This window comes from Saccopteryx leptura, chromosome 1 (genome assembly GCF_036850995.1).
Source record: "Saccopteryx leptura isolate mSacLep1 chromosome 1, mSacLep1_pri_phased_curated, whole genome shotgun sequence".
In the NCBI taxonomy this organism is placed as follows: domain Eukaryota; kingdom Metazoa; phylum Chordata; class Mammalia; order Chiroptera; family Emballonuridae; genus Saccopteryx; species Saccopteryx leptura.
Window position 1 is genome coordinate 175,703,967 of NC_089503.1, and position 14,204 is coordinate 175,718,170.

At 37.5% G+C, this 14,204-nt stretch overlaps 1 protein-coding gene across 1 annotated transcript in view; it reads left to right on the forward strand.

Moving 5' to 3' along the window:
* The window catches only part of DNAH14 (dynein axonemal heavy chain 14), a 227,336-nt gene that overhangs the window by 73,929 nt on the left and 139,203 nt on the right, over window positions 1-14,204 (forward strand). Inside the window, exons 30-36 of the mRNA XM_066360143.1 lie at window positions 1,143-1,288; window positions 2,525-2,593; window positions 4,092-4,278; window positions 5,075-5,151; window positions 6,679-6,850; window positions 9,642-9,731; window positions 11,871-12,002. Coding sequence (XP_066216240.1) covers window positions 1,143-1,288; window positions 2,525-2,593; window positions 4,092-4,278; window positions 5,075-5,151; window positions 6,679-6,850; window positions 9,642-9,731; window positions 11,871-12,002 — 873 coding nt within the window. The remainder of the gene's footprint in view (window positions 1-1,142; window positions 1,289-2,524; window positions 2,594-4,091; window positions 4,279-5,074; window positions 5,152-6,678; window positions 6,851-9,641; window positions 9,732-11,870; window positions 12,003-14,204) is intronic.

The following is a 14,204-nucleotide window of genomic DNA, read 5'->3' on the forward strand; positions in this document are numbered from 1 at the left end:
AAAATGGTATGGAGATTCCTCAAAAAATTAAAAATGGAACTGCCTTTTGACCCAGCCATCCCACTTTTAGGAATATATACTAAGAACACCAAATCACTGATTCAAAAGAAGAAATGCACCCCCATGTTTATGGCAGCATTGTTTATAATAATGAAGATCTGGATACAGCCCAAGTGTCCTTCAGTGGATGAGTGGATTAAAAAGCTGTACTACATATAGACATGGAATACTATGGGGCCATGAAAAAGAAGGAAATACTACCTTTTGCAACAACATGGATGGACCTGGAAACTATTATGTTAAGTGACATAAGCCAGGCAAGAAATAAAAATATCATATGACTTCACTCATATGAGGAATACAATGAACAGTTGAACTGAGGAACAGAATAGAGGCAGAGGAGGGATCAAAGGGACCAGAGGGAAAGTGGACAGAGGGAAAGGGGATGAGAGGATGGGATCAGAGAAGGGAAAGAGCTTGGTGAAATTATATATACATAACAGCATTATAGAGAGCAGAAGAGCAAATCCTGGAGGAAAGCAGAGAGGGTGTTGGGGGAGGGGGCAAGAAGGATGTTGAGGGGAATTCAGGGGTGCGGGAGGATGTATTCGGTGGGACACTTGAATCTATGTAAACAATAAATTTAAATCAATAAAAAAGTAAGAAATCAAAAAAACCAACCAAACAAAAAATAATAGAATAGAAACTTAGAATGTAAATGAAGTTGAAGCATTATACAGTTTGCTTTTATTCAACTTAACTACTTATGATGGTGGCTTTCAAACTTTTCCAAACAATATAATATGAACCATGAATGTCCTACCTAACCTAGAAAAAGGAGCAACTCCCTTCCAACACTTTACAACCATCTGCTGGAAAATTGTTGCAAAAACTTTGGGACCAAGCCAGACTCTGAGCAAAGACACTGAAGAGTGCAGACTATGTGAACATGACCTGTGGCCCCACCTCGATGGTCCCTGTCAGTGTCTGAGTTTTCCCTTGCGTGTTTATTACGAGACAGAGTAGTTGACTCATCCAAGAGTCTAAGCAAACGGTGTTTACTTGGTTGGTTTGGGTCAAATGGGAAGAACGTGCAAAATTTAATATTCTACATAGTAATTTTGGTAATCTTTTTTTTTAAGATAGTGGGAAAATTCTTCTCGGGGCTGGTTCAGTCAGGAGCATGGTGTTGTTTTGATGAGTTCAATAGAATCGATGTGGAGATTCTCTCGGTGATTGCCTCGCAGATGCAAACAATCAAGGCAGCTAAAGACAGCTACTCTGTCAGGTACCATGGGATGCACTCGCACCTCTGGACTGCAGGTGTGATCTATACTAACTCATTAGTTAGCTATTAAGTGTTTTCTACAGTAAGTGTTTGGGTGGGGGAGGAGGGGTCTAAACACAGACCAGGAGTGATGACTCATCTAGAATGTTTCCTTTGTTTGGAAAATTATGTGAAAAAGGAAATTTGAGTTTTAATTTTCTCAGTACCTTTTCATCTTATGATGTTTCATTGAAGGAACCAAAGTGGTTTTGTTTTGTTATTTTTGTAATCCTACATCTTTTGTAAAAGCTAAATTATACTGGCCACATACCTGAAGCCCCATCTTATTCCAATGCTCTGGATTCATATATTGAAAAGTCTTGTGATAATAATAATATTTGTATGTTAGGATTACTAATGTTTTCTCACCCAAACAATTTTTTTTCTCTTCTGATAAAACTTACATGATTCACTTTTAGGGGCCTAAATGGATTTTTGGGTTTAAAATTTCTACTGCAATCTCGTATTTCTAACTAATGAACACCCACTTCTAGCTTTACTCTCAAGGGTTTTGTTCAGACTAGTAGAGATAATGTTATGAGGCCTCAACAAGTCTATGACTGTAAGTGGGGAGGTCATTTTACCAATTCTTCACCATATCTAAGCCTCTGCCAAGTTTTCCTCAGCTATGTCCAAGAAGCCCTCAGGTTTTGTCCCAATTGTGCCTTCTTTCCTTTTTTGACCACCCTCATTGGTTTGAGCTGTCCATGAATCACTGGATGATTTCTCTCTATCACTGGTGCCAATAACAGGACACCAAAGTCCATGCAAAGGGTTCCATTTTACAGTGCTCCCAAAATTACTTAATTGGCCAGTAGGGAGTGAGCAGGAACTCTATGCCATGGCCGTTCTATGTTCCACTGTGCCATCCAGGCAGAATCTGTGCCCCAAGGGTCTCCCAGGTGCTTTTCTCTGGGTAAATCAGCTCATTCATATGCGTACCTTCCAGCCTCAGGCCCCACAAAATCCTTCAGACATCTCTAGACATGATCCAATCAATCGGAACCCCTGCCGGGCTCACAATTCTGGATTGAGATGAGCCTGTTCCTCCCCTCATACCATGTTTCTTTCCAGCATGCTCTGTGTAACTTGTAATGTAACAGCCTTAGGAAAGTCCCCAGACTCGATTGTAGCTTTAACACACTTTGGCCCAGAGACGAGAGTTCCCGTGGTGATGAATACTGCGCTGTCTTGTAGGTTTGTGCTGGAAGGAAGAGAAATTCGTATCAACGTGTCTTGTGCAGTATTTGTCACCATGAATTATGGGTAAGTCAGTTCATCTGTAGTAAGTGGACAAAGGCCAAAATACTTTTCTAAGTCTTAACCATAGATGGAGTTTGTCTGACGTCATGTGTCTGTCATTCACACCTACTTCTGAACCCCTCTACTACCCACACCATTTATAAGCAGCTGTAGCTCTGCACTTACCCATGTGGATGATCTCACAGTACACATCTGGACAAGGGATGTTTTTACTTTATAAATAGCCGGAGAGAAAAAGGTCAGCCCTGGCCAGTTGGCTCAGTGGTAGAGCATCTGTTGCTGTGTGGATATCCCGGGTTTGATTCCCAGCCAGGAGAAGCAACCATCTGCTTCTCCCCCTCCCCCTCTCCCCTCTCCCCTTCTTCCCCTCTCCCCTTCTTCCCCTCTTCCCCTCTCCCCTTCTTCCTCTCTCCCCTTCTTCCCCTCTCCCCTTCTTCCCCTCTTCCCCTCTCCCCTTCCTCCCCTCTCCCCTTCTTCCCCTCTTCCCCCTCCCCTCCCTCCCCTCTCCCCATCTCCCTCTCCCCTCCCTCCCCTCTCCCCTCCTTTCCCTCTCCCCTCCTTCCCCTCTCCCCTCTCCCCTCTCCCCTCTCCCCTCTCCCCTCTCTCCCTCTCCCCCTCTCCCCCTCTCCCGTCTCTTCCTCTCCCCCTCTCCCCTCTCCTCCTCTCCCCCTCTCCCCCCTCTACCTCTTCCCTCCTTCCCCTCTCCCCTCTCCCCCTTTCCCCCTTCCTCTCCTCCCCTTTCCCCCTCCCCCTCCCCCTTTCCTCCTCCCCCCTTTCCCCCTCCCCCTCCCCCTCTCCCCTTGTCTCCCTCTCTCCCTCTCCCTCTCCCTCCCTCTCCCTCTCCCTCTCCCTCTCTCTCATTCTCCCTCTCTCTCATTCTCCCTCTCTCCCTCTCTCCCTCTCTCCCTCTCTCCCTCTCCCTCTCTCCCTCTTTTCCTCTCCCTCTTTCCCTCCCTCTTTCTCTCTCCCTCCCTCTCCAGCAGCCATGGCTCAATTAGAACAAGTTAGCCCCTGGCACTAAGAATACCCCAGATCGGCAGAGCATCACCCTGTAGGGGGCTTGCTGGATGGATCCCAGTTGAGGCGCTAGTGGGAGTCTGTCTCTGCCTCACTTAATAAAAAAATAAAAGTCAACCAACTGTCACAAAGAGGACACAGATAAACTGACAAGAATGGCAGAAGGAATAAGAATATGGCAGCTGCAAGGGGTGGAGGCTGGGCAGATTCAGTAAATATCTGTTGATGGAATATTATGACAATGGTCCAGGGATTCAGAGGGAACTAATGTGATGTGTATTGTGGCAGGTGGCACAGGAAGAAAAGATCATAAGGTAGGAATCTCTGTGAGTACAATAGAAACCATTTTGTGAACTTGTTTTCAAATGAAGGTCGCATAGAAAGCCAATAGAATTATTTGGGGGAAAGTTACATTATGTGGTGCCTAGTTTGAAAAACTGAACTGTGGTGTTTTTGGTTTCTTTGTTTTTCTTGTCTTCTTAAGGTACAAAGGTCGAGTGGAACTCCCAGATAACTTAAAATCTCTCTTTCGCCCAGTGGCTATGATGACCCCCCATTATCAAATGATTGCTGAAATAATTCTGTTTTCATTTGGTTTCAAATCTGCAAAATCACTCTCCAGGAAGCTCATTAAACTCTACGAATTAGCCAACAAACAGCTCTCACAACAGGTAATGGCTTGATTTTCTCAAATATAGATGATTCTATAAAGGTTGTCTGGTATTGGTCCAGGAGCAACCTGGGAAAAGGATGGAGCTGGAATTCCTATCAGCACATCACATCTATGCCCCAACTTGGATGTAAGGCAACATGTGAAGTCAGTCCAGGCTCCAAACCTTTCCTCCAACATCTGGGGAGAGGATTTGAGTACCTGTCATTTTAAAATATAGACAGCTTTCTCTGTACAAGGAAGAGGACATTTAGAGCCGTGGTTCTCAAACTTAATTGTGCATCAAAATAATTAGGAGTACTTGTTAAAAGACAGATTGCTGGGCCTTATTGCCACCTTACTGATTATCTGGTGTAGGGATGGAGAATTTGCATTTCTAACAAGTGCTCATGTGTTCCTGATGCTACTGATCTGAGTCATAGTTTTTCTAAGATATGTCAGCTTAATGAGTATTTGTTTATAACCAAGAATGATTTGTACAACTAACCACAGTATTTCCAAAGCATTCTTCATTACAGTGTTCTCTCTATTCATCTCTCTATATCAGAAATTTTAATTCAGTTCTTAAAGCCTATAATACTTGTTCATTGTTCTTTAAGAAGGAGACTTTTAGGAGTACCAGTTTTGGAGAAAAGTAAGAGCATTGGAAGCAAAATTGAGGGTTTCTTGAATTCATATTACTGTTTCTCTTCATAGCAGAGATTAGTGATTTAACTATATACTCTTTACGTTTATTACCATATTACTTCATTTTTCCTTCAGAAACTTAATAACTTAAATATTTTAATGTATGATAGGATCATTATAATTTTGGCCTGAGGTCTCTGAAGACAATTATAATGATGGCTGGAAAGAAGAAACGGACATTTAAATGGTCAGTTGAACTTTAATTTGTTAGGGCAAAGGGAGTTCTACGACATTGAGAAAATAACTAAAATTTTAAGTAATGATAAGTAAGATAAAATAGGAAGCTCCCAGAGTGTCACAGTAAAATATAGTAGAGATTATTAAGAATATGAAAGAAGAAGGAAAAGAATGCACAAAATCCCTGGGCACCTTTCCCCCAAAGAGACTAGTCTTTTAAAAATGTGCCTTATCTTTACATAATAAAATACATAATGGAATGAAAGACCCCATGTAGAAGGGCAATAACTTAATGGGAAATGTAAAACCTATGTGAATATTCCTATATGAGAACTTTGTAAAACCCACATGAAGAAAACATTAAAACACAACCAAAAGACGCACATCAAAACATGAATAAATGAAATATACCACATACTTAACATCTTACAGAACTTAACATCATACAGAGTTAAATACTCTGAAAGTTAATTTATAAATGGAAATGCATCCCAGTGAAATACCAAAAGGCATTGTTTATTTGTTTTTAAGCAAGCTGATCCTAAAGTTTACATATGCAAAATAAACAAGACTATCCAGAAAAATGTTGAAAAACAAGAGCAGTAAAGGAAGGTTAGCGGTTTAAGGACTGAGACATAATATAAAGCTTCAGTAATTAGAATATTCTGGTGCTGGCTCATGAGTCAAAGGGCAAACCATTGGGAAAGAACAAGAGGTTTAGAAATAAGACTATATGTGTTGGGCTGTAATTTATGGTCATAAATTGGGAAGCACGAGTAGACTTTATAATGAATAGTTTTGGGAAAACTAAACAGCTGTCTGGATAAAGATCCAGTGGGAACGATGGTTGATATTACTTACCAGGATAAACTCAGAAAGGATTTTAAAAAGTATTAAAACTTTTAAATATAAAACATTTAAAACATGAGAATATTTGAAGAAACATAATGTCCTTCATATCCTTGAATTGCAGAAGATTTTTAAACTATGACTCAAAATCTAGAAGCCATAAAAGTGAGTTTTTTTGAAGTCAAAAGACAAGTGACTAACTAGGAAAAAGATATTTGCAACTCATGACACAGTTAAATAACTCATCCTTGTAATATATAAAGATTTTCTAGAAAACTGGGCAAAGGACGTCATCAGACAGTTCTCATAAAATGAAACATAAAAGCTCTTTAAATAAATGCAAATCCACTCTAGAAATTTTTTAAATAAAGCATTGTTATTTTTCATTTGATATTAGCTTAAATTCATTTCTGTGATTTGCAGCTAAAAAAACACCCTTACTGATACAATGCCCATCCCTGAATCAGTGAGTCGGACATGACATTACCTTGACTGTTCTAAGTCAGAGCCCTCCCTGGAGCGAGGGACCAGGTTAACCTCATCCAAACCACACACCTAGCTGCTTTGCAGTGAAGGGAAGGAGGAACAGATATTGGAATGGCCACCTCTAAAAATGAGTTTCAATAGCCTTTAATAACAGCAAAACACACTTACTAACTTGTTCTTTGTTTGTTTTCTCTCGTTAAAGTAACACAAGTGACAATCTCTCTGAAACAGATGAAACTGAGATCATTATTGAAGCTCTAAGAGAAGCTAGCTTGCCAAAATTTCTGGCTGAAGATGTCCTACTTTTCGAAAATATTATAGGGGATATTTTCCCTAAAGTGACAGTTGCAAAAGTAAATCAAATAGCCTTGGAGGTAATGGGACCTTTGAAATTTGTCATTGATGATTGAGATGTGGCGTATCAATTAATATTAGAAACTAGATGTGGATTAAAAATATTACAATGCTTCCCAAGACACACTATTCATGTTGTAAATTGGGGGATAAAAATACTTGGAGATATAGTTTCCCCTTGGGGGCAAAAAGAGCTTTCACTGTTTTATGGATTAATGGAGGAGAGAATGAACTGCACTTTAGATAAGGAAGGTTGGTCGGTATTTTGTTCCCTAGTTATCTCATCTTTCAAATGGGAATAATATCTGCTCTTCTTACTTTAAAAGGGTGCTTTAAGAATCAAATTAGATCACAGTTATGAAAAAGACCTCAAAGTATAAATATTTTGTGACCAATAAATTATGTATTATAATTTTAGAGCCCTTTATTTTTTCTCTCATATATACAATCTTATTGTTGGATTGCTTACTCTAGTCAGTATGTCTTGTTACTATTGGATTGCCTCCTGCCACTTCTTGCATGCCAGTGCATTGCCATGTGGTCAGGAGGGTTGCTTTCCTAAAAACATAATGTTCATTCACATCAACAAAGCCATTGTTGGATCTGTGTCATCTGTGGCACAGACCCAAAGTAATTATTTTTGTACGTGGTGCCTTTCACAGTCTGGTCAGACCAACTTATCTTCCCAAGATGTCCTTTTTCCTTTCTCCATTCTTTCCTCTCCTCCGTGTTTTTTCCACCGGGATTTTGGGTTTTTTGACTCTTCTTGGGCCCTTATCAAGCATCAGGCCATTAAGCCTATTGATTTCTTTCTCTGGGACCTTACCCATCTTTTAAAAATAATGTTTTAAAATTTGTTTCAGGAAATATAATTTAAACAGCTTCATAATTGTTTGTTCTTTAAATACAACTAATAAGCTATGTGTATAACTTTATACTCAATGAGCACAGAATGTATATTATTTTTGAGTACACATGAGACTCTTACCAAAAAAACCTGACCGTTATTTAGGTTAGGTGGGAAGGTTTGGAAGACTTTCCCCTTGAAAACCATCTAGACCAGGGGTAGTTAACCATTTTATACCTACTGCCCACTTTTGTATCTCTGTTAGTAGTAATATTTTCTAACCGCCCACCGGTTCCACAGTAATGGTGATTTATAAAAAAGGGAAGTAACTTTACTTTATAAAATTTATAAAGCAGAGTTACAGCAAGTTAAAGCATATAATAATAATTACTTACCAAGTACTTTATGTCGGATTTTCACTGTTTGGCAGAATAAATCTTTATAAAACAACTTACTATAGTTAAGTCTATCTTTTTATTTATACTTTGGTTGCTCCACTACTGCCCACCATGAAAGCTGGAACGCCCACTAGTGGGCGGTAGGGACCAGGTTGACTACCACTGCTCTAGACCATGAGTGTTATGACAATGTGGCTCTTTCATGGTTCCAGTCTGTGTGCAGAGTCTATATCTCTGCTAGAATCCAGTTAGTTAAATTAGTAATTTATAGCATACCCACATAAGAATATGCATTATTAAAGATACACTCACTCTGTAGGTGTGCTGTTCACACTTGTGTATTTTGAGCTGCAAGAATCTGAATTGCATGCAATAAGCAGTGGGAATCTATGCAACTTAATTCACATTTCTGCCTCAAACCATATCCAAAATGTGTGGGGGTCATTAACTCAGACCAACCAAAGGGTTGAAGGAGAAGTACTGAAACCACATCATGGAATTAGAACTACGTATATTATTATGCAGTTGACTCCAAGGAACATTGTATACAGCCGTAAGTACTTTACAGTAGGATTATCGTTTTTGTTTGTTTTTTCAAAACCTTCCGAGGTAAGGACTTCATGAATACCCTTAGCTAGGTGGGACGACCTGTCAGAATATCTCTTCTTTGTTTAGTCCAATTCTACTGATCTGCTCATCCCATGCTGTCCCAATTCCACACCTGGGAGACTTCTTACCTGTGTCCAGGCAGGTATCCAGGCTTATTAACAGCAGAGAATCCCAGCCTCTCCATCTGAAACTGCTGGAAGAGGAGGCCTTACGTGGGCAGGCTCATGAATTTCATGAGACATCTCACTATGAGAACTTTTTCTCCACTGGCACCGTCCTGCTGAGTTCCATCCCTCCATCTGTTTTTTTGTCCTGCTGTAGGCATTCAGGGAATGAGAGAGCAGGTGGGCAGGGTTGGTGATTAAAAAACGATAAATCACCTTTTTTCTGGAGGCATAGTTACCAATTGTATTCACACTGAAAGAAACACTTTAGAAGAATGCATAGCTGCCCTCATAATTTCTGTGATGAAATATTAAGTATCTTCTAAGGTACATCATTTTCTGGGATGTTCTAATGTCTAATGTATAACCACATCAAGTGTACAATTTTTAAAATTTTACTTGCTATCTTAGAATATTTTTAACTTTGAAATGTTAAAATAATGGTTACAAAATTAAAAACCTAACTTAAGGGTGATTAAACAGACACAAAGATGTTGAATCTTTGACATTTTCTTTTACTATAGGTTAAACAAGTACTATGGTAACAGCTAGTTCTTAAATATATCTTAAAGCGAGAGTTCTTAAATTTGGGGAAGGTCTGTGAACATCAAATTTGGATATATTGTGTTGTGGGTGGAAAGGAGATTTTCATTCTCAGGTTGATGAGCTAAAAATTAAGATTATTATCTTACAGTACAGTATTTGGTACCTAGCTGAGAGAGATTTTGTAGGATAACATACCAAGAGTGCGATTTGCCATGCATTTTAAATAACTGTATTTATTTTCCCTTAGAAAATAATATCTGTTGCAACACAACAGTTGGGCTTACAACAATGGCCAGCTCAGAAAGAGAAAATCATACAGTTTTATAATCAACTTCAGGTAAGGGTAGAATGCCATGTTAGCAGTTCTTTGCTCCTGGCTTTTAATAGGTATAATCAAGGAGAAAAATGCAATCATACTAAAAGAGAGCTGTTGTCATATTCTTCAAAGTAAAATGGTTTATCGGTTAACTGTTTACCTGTACTTTATTTTACCTTTCGCTGTAGCTCAACAAATTACTCTTTCCCATCTTTGTCCCTTTAATTCATAATTGTAAAAAAATCCTACCAACATGGTATAAAATGTTCAGCACTCCACTGCTATTCCTTCTTCAGACTATGCTTTTCCCTGATTACTAGTAAAATTGTACATCCTTTTATATGTTTATTAACCTTTTGAGTTTTCTGTGCATTGCTGGATTATGTAATGTACTTATTTTTCAATTGGGTTGTTTGTCTTTTTCTTAGTAAATGTATAATGTATAGACTTTTCATTATACACTTTTATATGCTATTTCTTTATCACTTGTATGCATTGCAAATAAATTCTCTGAGCCTTGGTGTTTTAGAAATGTTCATGGTGTTCGGGTGTGCAGGAGACATTGTTAATGCAGTAAAATTTATTGATCTTTTTGTAATGGTTTGTGTTTTTGTGTACTGTTTTTAGAAATCAGTTCTCTCTCATAAGGACATTTTCTAAATTTTTTTCTAAAAGTCTTAGATATCTGCATTTTTAATTTTTGTCTGAAATTTATTTTTCTTTAAGATATTAGGTAGGGATCTGTTTTTGCCAAATGGATAACCAATTTTCCCAGACTTTTTTCTCACTAAAATGCTATTTGTCACATACCAAGTTTTTATATCTAATAGTTTGGATTTCTTTATTGATTTCTTCTACATTGTACTCTTTTGGTCTATATCTCTACCTTTATTACACCACACAGTCTTATTAATTAACATAGCTTTACAGGAGGTCTTTAGATCTGGTGGTACCAATTATAACGGGGGATAAAGTTGTCCCTGACCCTCTTACAGCCCCTGGCTGAGTCTGAAGGTTGAGTCTGAAGGTTAAACTGACAAAGACAGGTTTACAAGAGAAAAGCATACAAACTTCACTTAACTTTTCCATGTACATAGGAGCCTTCACAAAAGAATGAAGTCCCAAAGAAGTGACCATATCAGTAAGCTTTGATATCTTTTAAACAAAAAAATAATAAATTTTTGATGAATTGCCTAGACACAGGAGTTTAGACTATGGATAATGAATAGTGAATAAATAGCTAGAAAGATAGGGTTGGTTTAATAAGGTTTCTTTATACAGTCTTATCAGCCCCAAGTTCTCTGTCTCTGGTGATAATGTCTTCTTTCTTCCCTATACAGGGAAGTGTCTTTCACTTGGGAGTTTTGTTTGTTTTTGTTTATTTTAAGTGCATATTTGAGCAAATATCAATTTCAGTAGAGCAGCACCAAACAGAAGTGGTTGAGAGTGCTCTCAATTGTGATTTTATTTTGCCTTTCATTTCCTATTGGTAAGGTTGCATATTTACACAACTAATGATGAGCCATTTATACCACTAATTAGTTATTCACCTATTTTTTTCAATTACAATTTACATTCGGTATTATTATTCTGTATTAGTTTCAGATGTACAGCAAAGTGGTAAGAAAATCATGCACTTTGCAGAGGGGTCCCCCTGCTGCTCCAAGTACCCACCTAGCCTCACCTCTTTATCGTGATATTCTTGATTATATTCTCTATGCTGTAATTCTGCATCTACCAATTTGTACTGTTTAATCTCTTCACCTTTTTCACCCAGCCCCTCACTCCCCTTCCACCTGACAGCTGTCAGTCTCTGTATCTGCGAGTCTGTTTCTATTTTGTGTTTTATTAGATTCCACATATAAGTGTAATCATATGGTACTTGTCTTTCTCTGACTGACTTATTTCACTTAGCGTCATACCCCCTAGGTCCATTCATGCTGTCACAAAAAGTAGGATTTTAAAATTAGATTTCTGGTGATTTTAACATTAGCCTAGTCAATAAAAACAACCCAGATTACAATAGATCAAACAATAATTTGAAGAAAGGGCTTGTGGATATAGTTAGAGATGTATCTGTAAATAAGAACCTTCAAGTTTCAGCTTAGCTGGACCATTAGGAAACCAGAATTACACCATGAATCTGCAATTTTATTTTAGGCTTGTGTTGGTGTGATGTTAGTGGGCCCAACAGGTGGAGGAAAGACAACAGTCAGAAGAATTTCAGAAAGAGCATTAATGCTATCCCCAGTTGAAAATTTATTAACTGAAGAAAGGACTTCTATTCCACAGGTAAATGTTCTTATAAAATAAAATGTTTCTGTATTGATTAAGATCTTATTTTATACTTCAGTTACATTTTATGTTCTCTTTACATAAGTTGTTCTGTACTTGTTAAATTTATTGCTAGGAATTCTATGTTTAGGCATCATTTGTAGTGAATGGGATTTTTGTTTTTAATCTCAAACTGTAATTGCTAGTTTAAAAATAAAAAACTATTGACCTGTTGGGTTTCAGCAGTGGTGAAGACAGAAATCCTTGCCCTATTCCTGATTTTAGGGGGAAAGCTTTTAGTTTTTCTCCATTGAGTGTGATGTTAGCTATGAGTTTTTCATAAATACACCTCATATTAAGAGAGTTCTCTTCTGTTCCTATGTGCTGAATGTTTTTGTCATGCAAGAGTATGACATTTTATCAAATATTTTTTCTATATATATATTTATGGTAATATGGTTTATTTTCTTTGTTTTAGTACACTGATCTATTTTCTTATGTTGAACCACCCTTGCATTCCTGGGATAAATTTCACTTGGTCATGATGTATAATCCTTTAAAGGCGCTGTTGGGTTCAGTTTGCTAGGACTTTTTTGAGGATTTTTGCATCTATATTAAGGAATATTGGTCTATAGTTTTTATTTCTTGTGGTATCTTTGTCTGAGTTTGGTGTCAGGGTCATGTTGACCTTGTAGAAATGTGTTAGGAAGTGGTCCCTCCTCCATTTTTTGCAAGAGTTTGAGGAGGATTGGTGTTAATTCTTGTTTAAATGTTTGTTAGAATTTATTTGCCACCTGTGTTTGGACTTCTTTATTTGTTGAAGGTTTTTGATTACTGATTCAGTGTCTAATTTTTACAGATCTGTTAAGATTGTCTATTCCTTGTTGTTTCTAGGAATTTATCTAAATTATATAATTTGTCGGCATACAATCCATAGTGTTTTCTTACAAACCCGTTAAATTCTGTACAGCAGTAATATTCATTCTTTTATTTCTGGTATGATTTATTTGTGCCTTTTCTATATTTTTCTCAGTCAGTCTGGCTGTTTGTTGATTTTATTGGTCTTTTCAACCAACATTTGGTCTCATTGGTTTTCTCTATTGTTTTTCTATTTACTATTTTGTTTATTTCTTCTTTAACATTTCTTTTTCTCTGTTTGGGTTTTAGTTTGCTCTTCTTTTTCTAGTTTTTTTATGATATAAAATTAAACTGTCAATTTGAGATCTTTCTTACCTTTTAATGTGGTGTTTTCATTTTCATTTATCTCAATTCCCTAGCTTTTTTATTTTTATTTTTTTAATTTTTTTAAATTTATATTTATTTATTTATTTTTTAGATAGGAGAGAGAGACAGAGACAGAGGGGGAGAGAGAGGAGAGAGAGACAGAGAGAGAGAAGGGGGGAGGAGCTGAAAGCATCAACTTGACCAGGCAAGCCCAGGGTTTCGAACCAGCGACCTCAGCATTTCCAGGTCGATGCTTTATCCACTGCGCCACCACAGGTCAAGCCCCTAGCTTTTTTATTTTTAGACCCATTAGTTGTTTAAGAGTATATTGTTTAATTTTCAAATACTTGAAAATTTTTCTTCTGTTATTGATTTCTAGTTTCATTCCATTGTGATTGAAGAAGGTACTTGGTTTCAGTATTATAAAATTTGTTGAGAGTTGTCTAATAACTGCTTCTCGGCCTGGGTAATTTCAACAGCCCTATCTCCAAATTGTTTATCCTTTTTTCTGCCTGCTCAAATTTATTGGTTCAGTGCCTCTGTTGAGTTTTTTATTTCAGCTATTGTATTTTCACCTCTATAATTTCTATTTGGTTCCTTTTTATAATTTCTCTCTTTTCATTTATATTTCCTCCTTGTTCTCATATCATTTTTCTTATCTCTTTTAGTTCTTTGGCCATGATTTCCTTCGTCTCTTTGTGACTATTTAAGACAGTTAAAGATTTTTATCTAGTATGTCCACTGCTGGTGCTTCCTCAAGGATGGTTTCTCTCAGTTGACTTTGTTCCTTTGAATGGACCAGATTTTCATGTGTCTTTGTATACCTTCAGATTAATTGTTGAAAATTGGACATTTTTGTATGCTTTCAGATTAATTCCTGAAAATTGGACATTTGTTTAAAAAGCCCCCTTTCCTTATCTTACTCACCTGCTATATGCTGGGGTAGTTCTTCACTGGTGAGGTAGACCTATTCTGAACCCAGGGATGAGTCGGAGA